Raw genomic sequence first — 13,480 nt, 5'->3', positions numbered from 1 at the left:
TTGAAAGAGATACTGTGACGCATTTTCTAGACCTTTGGACTCAATGAGCCACAGATGCAAGTACTTCAAATACTTATCCTCAAATGACAAACCCGGCCAAGCCTCTTGAGCGTCACTCCCGTCAGATCATTGAGCTTTGATCCTGGTGACTTCAAGCAGGAAGTCAAGAAATCTTTCTCCGCAGTCTCTGTGAGGAGCGGATCCTTGTTGCTTGGTAGAAAGTCTATTTAATAGAAGGGAAAGATGACACCGGATCAGAGCCAACACTGACAGGTAATGAATACATTACGTAAAGCTGACTAGAGGTTGTAATGAAAGGTGGTTAAATATATCTTGACTGATGGTGGCATAACCTCTTGTTTGGAAATGGAAAACTCATTTTGCGGCCTACATTTAATCCAGGGTCTATGTAACACTATATACTTAAACAGTACTGTGTGTTCTTGTGATGAGTTTCATCTTATTGCTGAATTCAAAATTCTCTTTATTGATCTACCATTTATTCTGTCCAGTCACTAACTGAAGTCTTCCAGACAGATTAATAATTACTGAATCTTTGCTCATCTTAACCATGAATTACTAACCGTTAAGTAACTCTTTGTGCCTCACTGCATCTGGTTATTTTCAAACGTATGTAACTTTTGCTGAATAGCTGACACCAGCAATCATGAGATAATGGTAAATAGTTATATATATATATATATATATATATACTGTATATATTGTATATATAGTGTAATGAAATATACTGGCTTTAGGATGAGTGTGCTTGACTGAGAAACGCTGTATTTTATCACTTGTGAATTCAACTTTTAACTTGTAAAAATAATGTTATTTTGGCCTTCAAATGTGATATAGTCTTGCTTTCAGCTGTCAAGTTCTGTGAATATCCCCACTGGGTAAACACATTATTTGTGTTATGTGAGTGGGTCTATGCAACCATCTGTCCTGGCTTCACATGAAAACAGCTGTAATGTTGACAGAACATCTTCTATTCAATCTTACAGGTTCAAGTGGCTCCAAGGGCTTCTTGCCAATTTGAAGTTTTTACTTTCCAAAAAAGACGGACGTAGTTTTAAAATGTTTGGAAACAGCGGCCCTTTCTCGTATTCCCCAAGGTTAGTAAATTTAATTTCACTTTCAGACTCCCCAGTCACTGGAATTCATTTTGTTAAGCCTTTGAGCACTAATTAGATTATTTACAGCACTATGCACACGTGCTCACACCCTTTCATGATAAAACACCACTGTGTTGTGGTGACCATGCAGCGGCTGGTTTATCTTCAAATTACTGTGCCTTTGTACCGCAGGGGTTTCTCACCAGAGGACCTCCCTCAGCAGAGGCAAGCTTTCCAACAAGATAACCCCAAGGGTGCTCCACTGCAGAGAAACAACATCTCAAGGCCCAGTGGAAAATCAATATACAGTATGCTCGGACATAAACGGCCATCTCATCTGGTTGTATTTCATTTTTTGTGAGAACAAAATGTGTCAAACATGTCTTTGAAACCATTTTCTTTACATCAGTGCAGAGAAAGGAGTACTCCGAGGTGCTGAACAAACATCCTGACAACTTTCAAGTCAGAGTGGAGGTAAGTGAGTGTGAAATGTGCACCAGCACGGAGACATAGTACAACCCATAGCCGTCCTAATCCATGACTCCTCCACATTGACTCCACAGCACCTGTTCACCTGTGAGCTGGACGGCCAGGAGGTGAAGACGCTGGACGACTGTTTGGCCAAGCTCAAGAGGCTGGATGCCAAAGGTCGTCTGTGGCCTCAGGAGATGATCATGGAGGTTCACGGGGGATATCTCCTGCTCAGTGACATTGAGACCAAGGTTGGTAGCCTTCACACTTCAGAGATGTTTTACTAAGTACGGCACATGGCCAAACGTATGTGGACATTACAACTTTCATGCTGAATTCCAAGTGTTCTGCTGTTTATATAGAAAATGAGACACTTAGAAAAGTTAAGTTAAGCGTGGAGAAGGAGGAAAGTGTATGAAAAATCTTAAAAACGGAAGAAATGTTGAAGGTCTCTAATAAGTTTAGTAAGTGCTGCTGCTGACAAAAGTAGGTGATGAAAGTTTGCAATTTTATTATAAGTATTTTTTCATCCCTTTGTCATTGAGTATGAAGTACATCTACAAGTTTTTTAGGGAATTGACAACATTCAAATACATTAATAAAAATACAACATGTCATAATTTGTTGCAGATGGAGCATAAAGTCCTAGATTTATTTCCATCGTTGTCCCTGGTCAAGACAGAAAGACATGTTCAGTGTTTGACATTAAAATGTATTTTAGAATATAAACAGAATCGTGACCATTTTTCTGTGTATGAATATTCTCAATATTGATTATTAACTGTGTATTTCTGTCATCATAATGTTTGTCCTGTTTAATCTGATTCCAAAGTCAGAGCTGGAGTCGCTGCCTTTGAGCTGCATCATGCAAACCAAAGCTGTGCTGGATAGCTGCGCCTACAACTCTCTGCTCACAGTCTCTGTGCAACAACGCAACAAACACATCCCCCAGGTCTTCATATTCCAGTGTGAGGAGACTGGGGTGAGTCACATTTCACCCTAAACTTGACCTCCTGACCTCATCCAGAGAAGAAAGGATGTGGTAGTCATGTTGTAGTGCGCAATCTCTGAAACCGAGGCCATTATCTGAAACCAGTATCACCATTTCACAACAATGTTTTTTGTTGGTGTCACGAAAGTTTGATTTCATACATAATGTGTTTCACCAGGCGGAGCTCGTCAAGAGGGATCTGGATAAGGTAGTCCAAAAAGGAGGTGATGTTGTGGAACCACGCAGAGACCATTCTGACATCAGGTACAATATCACGTCACGGGACTTCAGTCTGAAGGGAGATGAAATCACATTAGTGAGAAGGAAATTGAAGGGTAAAATAATGCATTAACAGCTGTCTGTCGTTGATGTTCTCAGGACTAATCTTGAGAATATCATCGGGCAACACGTGCCAGGAGGTTTCTGGCAAGCTGGGCCTCGTTCTGGGCAGCAAGAGAGGACCCCATCACCACCACCACCACCACCACCGGACCACCCGCCCCCTCAGTGGAGGATCAGAGAACCAGGTACGCATGCACTGAAAGCATATAAAAAAAGAAATAATAAACGTTCTTCATGGAAGAGAAACTCTTTCATTTCCTCAAGGTTTATGGATGTGTTCTGTGCAAATAAGATGGGTTCAGCACTAAACTATCCAGTATGTTTTAAACTGTGTGTTGATGTTCGTCTTCAAACAATTCATTTTGTTGCCTTGTAGAAAATATGCCGCCTCCACGATTTGACGCCCCACGAGATGCAGCGATGCATCATCTTGATCGTCATGAATTGCATATTAGCCCAGAGGTCGCTGTGCAAACGGACACAGAGAGGAACACAGTCAGTACTGCCAGTTGGACTGTTTACACTAGTCATAAATTATAGATAGTGGATTATATCAGTAATAAATGATCATAGATGTCTAATCATTTCTCTCACCTCAAGGAAAACATGCTCACACCTGCCGCCGCTGAATGATTTGTGTCATGCGTGTGCTCCTTTTTACAGGACATTTTAAACCACATTATAAGTGATTTGGAGATCTTCATGGACAAAGTGTCTGCTGCAGCAAATGCACCTTCTTTACCGCAAGAGGAGAAGAACAAAAAGAACCCATTTAAGAAGAAAAAATCAAAGAAAAATGGTATTATCCTTTTTTTGAAATTTTTTTTTACTGTTTCTCTTTCCAAGGGCACATCTTCTTATGGAAGTAATTACTGGAGAAGTGACCTCCTATAGGTGCTGACATGCAGATAGCACAGATGTTTGCATCTGATAAGTTTCTTTCCCTCTCTTGAAGTACCCACTTTCAGTCTGCCACCCTGGGAGGAATATATCTCCTATCTTCAGAAAGTCAAGTATGGATTCAATCTTCTGGTAAATACTTCTTTAAATGTCTCCAAAGATGATAAATTGACCAGAGTGGTTTTAGAAATATTTTGTGTGAACGCTGTAATGTGTTGACTGGAGTGTGATTGCAGGAGAAAGCAGTGGAGTGTGATTGAAAAGCTCTTTGTATTACAGGGCCAGCTGGACGGGACACTAGCCAGCCCTACTGCTCCTGACTTTGTCCACATCTTCTTCACTAGTTTAGGCGCGGTAAGTTCTTCTGAACGTATTTTTCACTGGACGAGTCTACTTTCAAGGCACAGCAGTTGATATGTACTTCCTTCATTTTTAAACAGATACTGCCTCGGTATCCTGCAGACCTTCCTCCTACTGTTCTCTCACCGCTGCTGACGGAGGCGGCCCTGCAGCTGCTGAGTCAGGTCGTCGACCCGAAGGAAGATCTCCTGTGGAGGTCTCTGGGAGACAGCTGGAACTCCCCCAGGTAGACCGGCCTTTATAACCCTCACACACTTAAACAAGTCTTTTGTTATCAAGCATGTTACCTTCTCGTATATAGCCCTCTAATTGTATGTCACCTGCCCTGACACGCCCCAACCTGGGCGTAGTGTGTGTGTGTGTGTGTTTGCAGTGTGTGTAAATATAGGTCAGAGTTAATGCTTCAGTCATGTGCTAACAAGTTGCCAGATTGTGAAAACCCCTCTGGCTGGTGTTTAACTGCCCTCCGCTGTGACACTTAGACTTAGTCTTTTTATATCAGTAGTTCTTCAGGAACACCCCTCCAACCGACTGTTTGACCACCTAAACCGTATTAGCATTTATAGCTGCATTTTAGAGAGGATAAACAAATAAATGTAATTATTTCAACTTTGTGCAAGCCATCTGTTTCCCTGCTTGATTTAATCTTATAAACTAAAGGGTGCATCATTATAAACGTGGTATAAAGGTTTGTTGGGTACCTTTCTCATGCTTGAATTATCTCAAAGCCATCATTCACAGTTCATTAAAAGCAATGTTGCATGAAGTCAAGTAAAGAGGTCACTTGAGCATTAGATCCTGCATTCTTTTTTGTAACTTGACTGACAGTTTCCTCCCCTCCTATCACCTCGTAGATCTAGATGGCCGGACGATGATGTCCCACTTTACATCCCAGAGTTCTACGATGGCTGGCAGCCGCCTGCCCCCTCACGCATGCCTTCCTCGCTCCCTTATCAGAACGGTCCGTTGAGCAGGAGCAGCAGCCAGCGGTTCCCACCCGGCCCTCGTGAGCCAGCTCTTCACATGCGGGTCATTTACAACTTCATGGCCAGGAACAACCGAGAGTTGAGCATTATGAAGGGTGATGTTGTTCAGGTGAGATGAGAAATATGGTAATAAAGGTACAAATCCTTGTCTTGTCCAACACAATGCGAAGATTGCCTGTGGTTGTAGATAAAATAAATTGTGAGCAGTTTATTGTAGTGCCTGAAAATTGATCTGCCTCAAACAGTCCAAAGTTACTGGAACTGGAGTTGGATTTGGTTTTTGGCACCCACCCCCACTGACATCTGTGTCATGGGATGGTAACCCAACCATTCTCCAAAGTGAATCAGCAAAATTACATTAATGGATCAAAAGTAAATTTACTCATTCTGCAGGAAAATATTCCTTTTTTACTATTATATATGATGTTTAAGGATTAATATTACTGCTGCATTAATGTGTATCTGAAGTTGTTTAAGAATGTAAACTACTTTATAAACTAAAATATTGTACTACATTACTCTAGATACAGCCTTGTCGTCAGTCAAATTTTGATAAAGCTGTTTGTATATTTACAGCAGTCACAATCATTAATGCCAGTATCAACATTCAGGTGCGTGAGATGTTTGGTTCTTTGGGCTTTTTACAGGTGGTTCAGAAATCCAAGCAATGGTGGGTTGTTCGCAACGCCCGCGACGAGGAAGGCCACGTTCCTCAGAATGTTCTGGAGCCGATGAAGAACGAGGGGCCCATGGAAGACCTACCGGTGAGCTCAGTGACACGTAGCTCTGCTGAGGAACCAATATTTCTCATGTGACTTCATTCCCTCCCGTCATTCTCTCTCCCTAACAGCGGGACACTCGCGGTCCTGTGACTCTGGATATGACGTCCCCACCCACAGAGGTCAAAGCCTGGCTGGAGTACAAAGGTTTCTCCAAAATGTGAGTGAAGTAATGCACAGACTGGCTGGGAGCTTTAACATGTTTGTACTGTAAATAAGACTTGTGTAGCATGCTGAAGTCATATATTCTGTGTGTTTTCATCGGCAGCACTGCGACCAGCCTCGGGGTGCTGAATGGTAAACTGCTTCTGGGGATGAGCAAGGATGATATTAGGACGGTGTGTCCCGAGGAAGGAGGCAAGGTCTTCTTCCAGCTGCAGGCCATTAAATCAGCCATTGCAGTAAGTAATGTGTCAAGTGATACGCACACCCTAACATCCAGCTGCAGCACATCAGTAATGTCTGATCCTGTCTCCTACAGCTCGCCAGTGAACCATCAGGCCTGTACAACGGCCACTACTAACGAACCAGATGCTTCAGTTGGTTTTCTCCTGACTTCATCCACAGAACAACTGGAATTATTGTGTCTAATTCATCATTTAGTCATACATTCTCTGCTTTTAGCAATTGTTATTTAAGGGAAAGCACTTTTACTAAATGAAACTTGTATAGTTTATCACCAGCAGCAATAATTGAGTTACTCAAATCAATTACGGCAATTTACTTATAATGTACTTTGTTATTTCAAGTAAATTTAGCAGTTTTCCTAACTGAGTAAACCAAAATATTCATGTAGACATTTGCTCAATTCAACACCGTCCATGTTTCTTCTTTAGCAGCTGCATGTAACAAAGTTATACTGTAAATATACAGTGCATTCACGGGTAACTTAGGTATTTTTCAACCGTGCCTTTATGTTCCCATGTTGTGTGTAAGTAACCAATGGGACCATTTTTTTTTAAAATAACTGGTCCTGTATTGAAGGATAACAGTAACCGACAGCCGCTAAAAAAGAGCAATGAGAGGGCAATTGTTCAGCGTCAGTGTTACGCGAGGTCCACTAACAGTGCTTGTTTTTGCAACGGACAGGCTCAGATTATTAGAAATGTTTAAAAAAAAACAAAAAGATGTTCCCTTGCTTTTCTTGGTCTGGTCTGTTTATTATTGTGTCCAAGTCTAAGGATTGTCACCTTGTTTTCGTCGTTGTCTTCTGGCAACACGTCACCATGTGAGATTTCAGAACAGGACTACTCCTTGAGTGAGACCCTTTCTATAATGTTGTCACACTTTATAACAATCAGAACGCGTCAATGGCAAACTAAAGCACTTTTAGTGGAGAACAGCTTGCTCGGATAGGATTACATTGCAGCATGCGAGAGGCTGCTCTCTGCAGTGCTCTTCCTCAATACTCGACCAATTCTAAAAATGAGTTGTGGGAAACTACGTCCAGGTTAAAAATGATCAAAATTATGTTTAACTTGTACCCTATGTTATATCTTAATTTATATGTTATAAATTGATGCTTCGATGCTGTGAATGCTGCTATGAAGGTGAAGTTAAAATGAATCACAAAATGAAAGAAAGTCAAACATTTCACTTTAATCCAACAAAAACAAATTCTATCACATTGTGACTAGTAAATTAAGTGCTTTAACTCAAATTAAACTTTGGTTTCTTTTTACACAATTCTGATTCAACTGAAAATGGTTCTCATAACAGGAACGTTAATGTTTGGGAAAGTGTAAAACCTGATTAAAGGACTTGAAACCTGCATATCCAGCTAGTAAACAGCTTATTCAAAAAAGACATCCAACAAACAATCTTTTCACTGGTCTTCAATTTATGAGTTACTGAGACAGTTGCACTTGTGAACATTGTTGTTTCTCTAAGGCGTCATCGCCTTCTACTCCTTCTTGTTTCCCCACTTGGCCATCCTGTTGTTGACGGGAGTCTTTATGAATCCGTCTGACTTCATGTAGGCAGCAATCTTCTCAAGAGCCTATGATGACATGATAACGTACCAAGGCATTAAAAAAAAAAATATATATATATATATATATATATATATATATCCACATATACAACATTTACCTCACAGAGACTACCACAGCAACACAAAGAAAGATAAACAATAAGTGCTAGAGTGCATATTTCCTGACTGAAACTTTCCGTGGTAAGTGTTGGATGTGCCGTTTGTATCTAACTAACAAACATGTTCTCACCTCAAAATTGTCTACAAGAGCTTTGAGGTTCTTGAAGTCATCCAGGCACTCAGGAAAACACATCCTGTGTTGATCCAACAGCTCGTATAGGATGAAGTCTACAAAAGTGATCTGTTGTAAAGAAAAGTTATCGTTCACAAACATGTTAAAAAAGCAAAATAAAGGCTCAAACCAGAGACTTTATAGCCGCAAAAATATATCGTTTTATCTGATCAAAGAGTCAAATGACTTGAGTGTGTTTCACTATGAACTTTCCCTTTACATCCGTCACCCAACTCTGCAGTTGTCCCTCAGCTCTATGATCCGTAAAAATGACTGTACCACAACCTAACATAAAGAACACGTTTAATGGCTGACTGACATACCTCTTCACCAGCAAACCACTTATTTTCCCCCAAGAAATCTGAGAACTGCTTCAGTACACCTGGCAGAGTCTTCAGGTAGTCTGGCTTCAGCGTGTCCTGATTTCAGAGAGGTGACGTTGGCATTAGTGGAGGCTCAGAGGAGTAAAGTGACACATTCAGCGTCCTTAAGCGTTTTTAATGTCGTACTCACAAAGTCAGAGTAGCACAGCCTCACAAAGCCGTTTCTGAAGTCCATCGCCTGGTTCTCCATCATGTCCACACGGACTTTCGCATCTTCTCCCTTTCCACCTGTGATCAGAGCAGATTTAGTGAGGCACTCGGAGAATGAAGACCGAGATGCTACACCTGAAGAGTGTATAATTGTGTGGTTCCTTTTAAAAAGGAGACCACGAGAAATAATATAATATATTTTGAAACATTTACAACGGATCAATGGAAATGGACATGAAACAAAAAACATAAATATGTTGTTCAAAATAGATATGTGGAATAAACACAATACTTACACAACTTGTGCTTACGAGCAATGTATCTCATGATAGCATTGCTCTGCACTATCTTCCGGTCTCCATCCTCCAAGTAGGGCAGCTATGGTGAGATGTTAACATTATTAGTTTGTGTTTGCCAGATTTACACTTCAATTAATACTCAAAAGTTAAACTCGCTTACATTGGGAAACTCCATTCCAAGTTTATCTTTTACATCCAACCAGGACTTCTTGTCATAGCCGGGAGCTGTGAGAGAGAATAATGTGGGTTAGGGGTTAACGGACACTTAAGTCACTATTTTGGTTAAAATTCTGACAACCGTTAGTTGAATTGGTAAGTTACCTTCGCCACAGACGTACAACTTGTTCTCATACTTGGAACCAGTGTACTCCAGCAGCAGACGGGCAGGCTGGGCGAGCTTCATGAGTGGACAAAAATCAGAGATTAAACACATAGAGCTTTAAGATTCACAAAAAAAAAAAAAACATCTTAATTCATTAACCTATTAGCCAATTAATCGATTATAGTTAGTCATTCTAAATAAATATAGGTGACAATCAATAAGTATGTTAAAAAAAAAACCACATAAATCTGTGGTTTTATCAGGTAAAACTACAAAACATTTGCAGCAGACTCTCAAATGTCAAGTTTCTCTTTGTTGTGCGATACAATAGAATCATTGAGGTTTAAAGCTTTAATAAAACATACGCAGCTTATCAAATCAAGCTATTTCAATGCAACTCCAGGCACTGACCATAAAAAAGTTAAAAAGAACAGAACTACTTCAATGGATATAGACATCTGACGATGTTACAGTTTGTTATCTAACGTTAGCACGTGCATTGATTTATCCCCCCCATTACATTTCCCATCAAGTGTTACGACCTTAACCGCCGTTTCATTGAACTGGTCATACAGGCAGAGCAGCTCCATTGTCTGAGCGCCGGATCAGTTACAACCGCACAACTAGCATCGTAGCTAATGCTAGCTCTTCAGATGCAACTTTGGCTTCATTGTTAGCGACAGTTTGAGCAAGTGCACAACGCGCCGCCCGCCTCCATCGTAGTTACGTTACATTTAACCCACAGCGCTGCACACACCGGGGGCTACTTTATAAACAAAGAAGAAGACAGACACTCACCCCACGAATATCCCAGTACGACAGCTTCATCGTCATGTTGAATCACTAGTAGGGACCAAATGTGGCTGACAGCGACTCGTGCAGCTGCTTTAAACGGAGGGGTGGGCTGGTTTCTTTGTGTGAGAGGACAGAAGCGCGAGGTGGGCGGCGTAGACCTGACGGGTCACGTGTTTGAGGGTTTAGACCTGCTCCAAGCGGGATTCAGATTCTTCACGTGAATGCAGCCTCGTGTGTAGGCAGTTTCTGCAAACCGGTTCTTTGTTTCCACAACTATTGTACATGTTCATGGTCTGTGAATATGAATGCGCTCTGCAGCTGCTCAAACCGACATATCCATCTGACATGACCATGCATCCAAAGACAAGTCCAAACAAGCCACAAGCTAATGTCACTGCAAGACTGTAACAGCTTTTAAAATAACGCCATGCATCACCTGCATTCAAAAGAGTTTCTTCATGGGGGGCTTTTGTGCAATCATTGGCCTCCACACGAAAGGTGATAGGGGAAAGATGAAAGTTCACCAACTGAAGTTCCAGTTACGAGCTTTTTTTTCCGGAGCTTTTAAAAGTCTCACATGGTATTCTTCAGCAGATTTGCTCAGCTGTCTCTTCAAGGCAAGCTCGGTAGTTCATTTTTTTTTTTTTTAATCAATAGCGCTTTTTCAAGAGTGACACTGTTGGAAGCTCTGGAAGGAGCTGGTAAGTGATTTGGGATTGTTCTAACAAACAGGTACCAGTGGCTATATAAGGGCTATTTTTGTTATCAATATACTTATCAATCATGTTTTGATTGTGTAGTGAGAAAAATGCTAAATAATGACAACTGAGCCTAAAGTGAGGTGAATATGCCTACTCAGTCTTATAAATACTAAAACTAATTTAATTTTCAATGATACAATTACAGAAATTCTTGCACATTTACTAATGCTTATTTTCAGTTGACAAATGACTCAAGCAATTCATTGTTAGAAATATCATCTATTACTTTTCAGTAGATCAGTTAACTGACAATCGTTTTAACACTACCAGACACACAAAATCCCTAAATGCAGTCATATTATAAGGTTTACGGTACAATGTGTGTGATCGATAGGAATTTATTTTTTGCAGCCACACCTCAATCCTTTAATGTAGTAGGTTTGTAGATGGTCTGAATGTTGTGTTGGATTTCCTGCTAACTTTGACCCAGAGTGGAGCGTAATGAGCTGAATAGGATTATGGACACGCCACACAATGCACTCTTTGTTTCATGCCCTTTAGTCACTCCTAGACGGCTGACAACAAAAAAAACTATTTACTAATAAAACAGACCTTATTTGTCTAGATACATTCATCATACTGTTATTATTTGCTTTCTGGGATGTAAAAATGGCAGCAAGTCAAGTGCTCCAATGTATACATTTCTTTTTGTTAGACACAAAGGCCACATACCACTTTACAAACAGCACACATAGTTCTCTGGGGAGGGACACATAGTGATTGTGCATTGTAACAGTACACCCCCAGAGATAACATCAAGACCCAGACTGAAGGCAGGAGTTTAAAAAAGGGTTTGTGAACTTAGTCGACTCTATATTTTAAATATCTGTGTGTAAAGGACAGATCAGAGTCATAAAATAAGAGTTAGTATGATGATATACTATGTCAAAAAAGAGGGTTGAGATCCCAGGAAAGCTGCCTTAAATGAAGGAATACAGTTCGATATGGAAGTAAGATAAAGGGACACAAAGCATATAATGAGTAAGGATGCAATCTAGTATTTTAAAGCAAGTATGTATAACATAAGAATAATGAAGTGATTTAACAAATGTAAACTGCTAATAACAATGTATGTGTAACTGAGTAAAAGTGAAGTCTGTGTGTGGGTAGAAAGAGCTGATGTAAGCAGGGTGGGGACCTTAAAGGATGAGATCATAACAGATGTTGGGGTGATGTCCGAACATATCCACGGGTGTAACCTGAAACACGCTCGAAAATGAAGGAAGTGAGAGCATCCACACACAGAAAGTTAGGGTGTTGTTCGCACACACATGATCAATGATGTCATGTAAATCACATACCGAGTGAGGGAGCGTTGGGGAGGAGGGAGGAGAGAGAGCTCAAAGATTATAAAAAGAGAGACTTGCAGATAGCAAGACGGGATTCAACGCGGGAGCCACCCAAGTGCTCCACGGAGAAACACTGGACCTCGCTCAACAACCGCAGGAGGACTTCGTCTCTGTTCACGGAAAGAAGACAGCCGTTCCACGACAAAGATTGAAAGATTGACTTTAACAACCGGACAACAGATGGACGCAGCCGCCCCAAAGACTTTGTACTGAGTCTGAGGGAGCGCTGAACGGACTTCGTTGGCCTCGCAGGAGGAGCTGAAGGTTCTGCCGGACCTTCGCTCCTAAAAACCCCAAAAGCACTTTGTATTACATCATGAATCCAGCTCCACCGAGCCGCCTCGGCATCGACAATTAATGAGTATAACCTGAGAAGAAATTGTAACCTGATCGAATCAAGTATAGTATTATTTTATGTGAGCTGTAGCTGTGCCCCTGCTAATATATCCTGCAATAAATATCTAATCTGCATTTAAAGTAAAGTTCTCAACAGCATTCATTTGCTGAGGTAGTAGAAGTTCCTCATGGTAGTAAAAGAGTAAAGCTATTGTATGTTAACAAGAGTTCTTGCCTATATCACGTAAATGTCATGCCTGAGTACTAAACTGCAAACACTTGTTTGATTGTTATTATTCAGTGACAAGAAACATTGAAGTTTCATACCTTTATTATTACAATGGACATACATATTAAGTGTATTTACACATAATGACAGATAAAAGCAACTGCACACTATAATCTGGGTGATACAGCTGAAAAAAGCCTTAATAATCTAAACTAAACCACTTTCTTCAAAATAATACAGCTTGCCTTACTTACTGGGTTTGACTTTCACAAAGGTGAGTAGCCCATAACACCCAGCTCCAAAACAATGTATCAGGATCTGACAGGAAGTCACAAACACATTAAATCAGGATGCATGGTATGTAGTCATAACTTATAAGAATATAAATCATAAGTACAAACAAACATACTGCTGTGTCAGCATGATGTCAAACTAGGAGACTTGTCCAAACAAATGTACTGGCATGGCGGCACAGACAAAGGGAACAGATCACACGCTAAAATAACCTCTCCTTCTCTTAACTCCTCCCCTGTGCAGAGACAGGTGAATCACTCCACTCGGCAAGATTATGACTTTATTGTGACTTTTTTTGACATACTGTATAGATCATGGTCTCCTGACACTTACCCATCTTGCGTCAAATCA

At 40.7% G+C, this 13,480-nt stretch overlaps 2 protein-coding genes across 2 annotated transcripts; one reads left to right on the top strand and one right to left on the bottom strand.

Moving 5' to 3' along the window:
• The first annotated feature begins 120 nt into the window (after positions 1-120).
• eps8l3b (EPS8 signaling adaptor L3b) lies at positions 121-7,720 on the top strand. Its single transcript, XM_031845239.1, has 18 exons — positions 121-273; positions 1,008-1,118; positions 1,311-1,426; positions 1,528-1,592; positions 1,682-1,840; positions 2,422-2,571; positions 2,759-2,844; positions 2,959-3,107; positions 3,299-3,417; positions 3,586-3,721; positions 3,878-3,954; positions 4,102-4,176; positions 4,263-4,408; positions 5,037-5,277; positions 5,816-5,932; positions 6,019-6,107; positions 6,216-6,348; positions 6,429-7,720. Exons 2-18 carry the CDS (start codon positions 1,081-1,083, stop codon positions 6,468-6,470), a joined length of 1,938 nt encoding a protein of 645 aa, XP_031701099.1. The 5' UTR covers positions 121-273; positions 1,008-1,080; the 3' UTR covers positions 6,471-7,720.
• LOC116382299 (glutathione S-transferase Mu 3-like) lies at positions 7,527-10,383 on the bottom strand. The gene is made up of 8 exons (XM_031845245.1): positions 10,164-10,383; positions 9,365-9,440; positions 9,204-9,268; positions 9,041-9,122; positions 8,725-8,822; positions 8,535-8,630; positions 8,170-8,280; positions 7,527-7,946 (listed from the first exon to the last, which is right to left on the bottom strand). The coding sequence occupies exons 1-8, from the start codon at positions 10,197-10,199 to the stop codon at positions 7,851-7,853; spliced, it is 660 nt and encodes a 219-aa protein (XP_031701105.1). The 5' UTR covers positions 10,200-10,383; the 3' UTR covers positions 7,527-7,850.
• Positions 10,384-13,480: the final 3,097 nt, after the last annotated feature.

Source organism: Anarrhichthys ocellatus, unplaced genomic scaffold, assembly GCF_004355925.1.
Source record: "Anarrhichthys ocellatus isolate YVR2014 unplaced genomic scaffold, GSC_Weel_1.0 scaffold5, whole genome shotgun sequence".
In the NCBI taxonomy this organism is placed as follows: Eukaryota; Metazoa; Chordata; class Actinopteri; order Perciformes; family Anarhichadidae; genus Anarrhichthys; species Anarrhichthys ocellatus.
Note: the sequence above shows the minus strand (reverse complement) of the source record. Positions and strands in the feature narration are given on the sequence as shown.

What these genes read in the sequence shown, in the direction of transcription:
- eps8l3b (XM_031845239.1), top strand. Translation starts at nt 1,081, where the DNA reads ATGTTTGGAAACAGCGGCCCTTTCTCGTATTCCCCAAG. An exon ending in CAGTGGAAAATCAATATACA is followed by an intron (nt 1,427 to 1,527) that starts GTATGCTCGGAC and finishes TCTTTACATCAG; the next exon opens with TGCAGAGAAAGGAGTACTCC. An exon ending in AGAGACCATTCTGACATCAG is followed by an intron (nt 2,845 to 2,958) that starts GTACAATATCAC and finishes TGATGTTCTCAG; the next exon opens with GACTAATCTTGAGAATATCA.
- LOC116382299 (XM_031845245.1), bottom strand. Translation starts at nt 10,199, where the DNA reads ATGACGATGAAGCTGTCGTACTGGGATATTCGTGGG. An exon ending in TGCTCGTAAGCACAAGTTGT is followed by an intron (nt 8,823 to 9,040) that starts GTAAGTATTGTG and finishes CTCTGATCACAG; the next exon opens with GTGGAAAGGGAGAAGATGCG. An exon ending in AGTGGTTTGCTGGTGAAGAG is followed by an intron (nt 8,281 to 8,534) that starts GTATGTCAGTCA and finishes TCTTTACAACAG; the next exon opens with ATCACTTTTGTAGACTTCAT.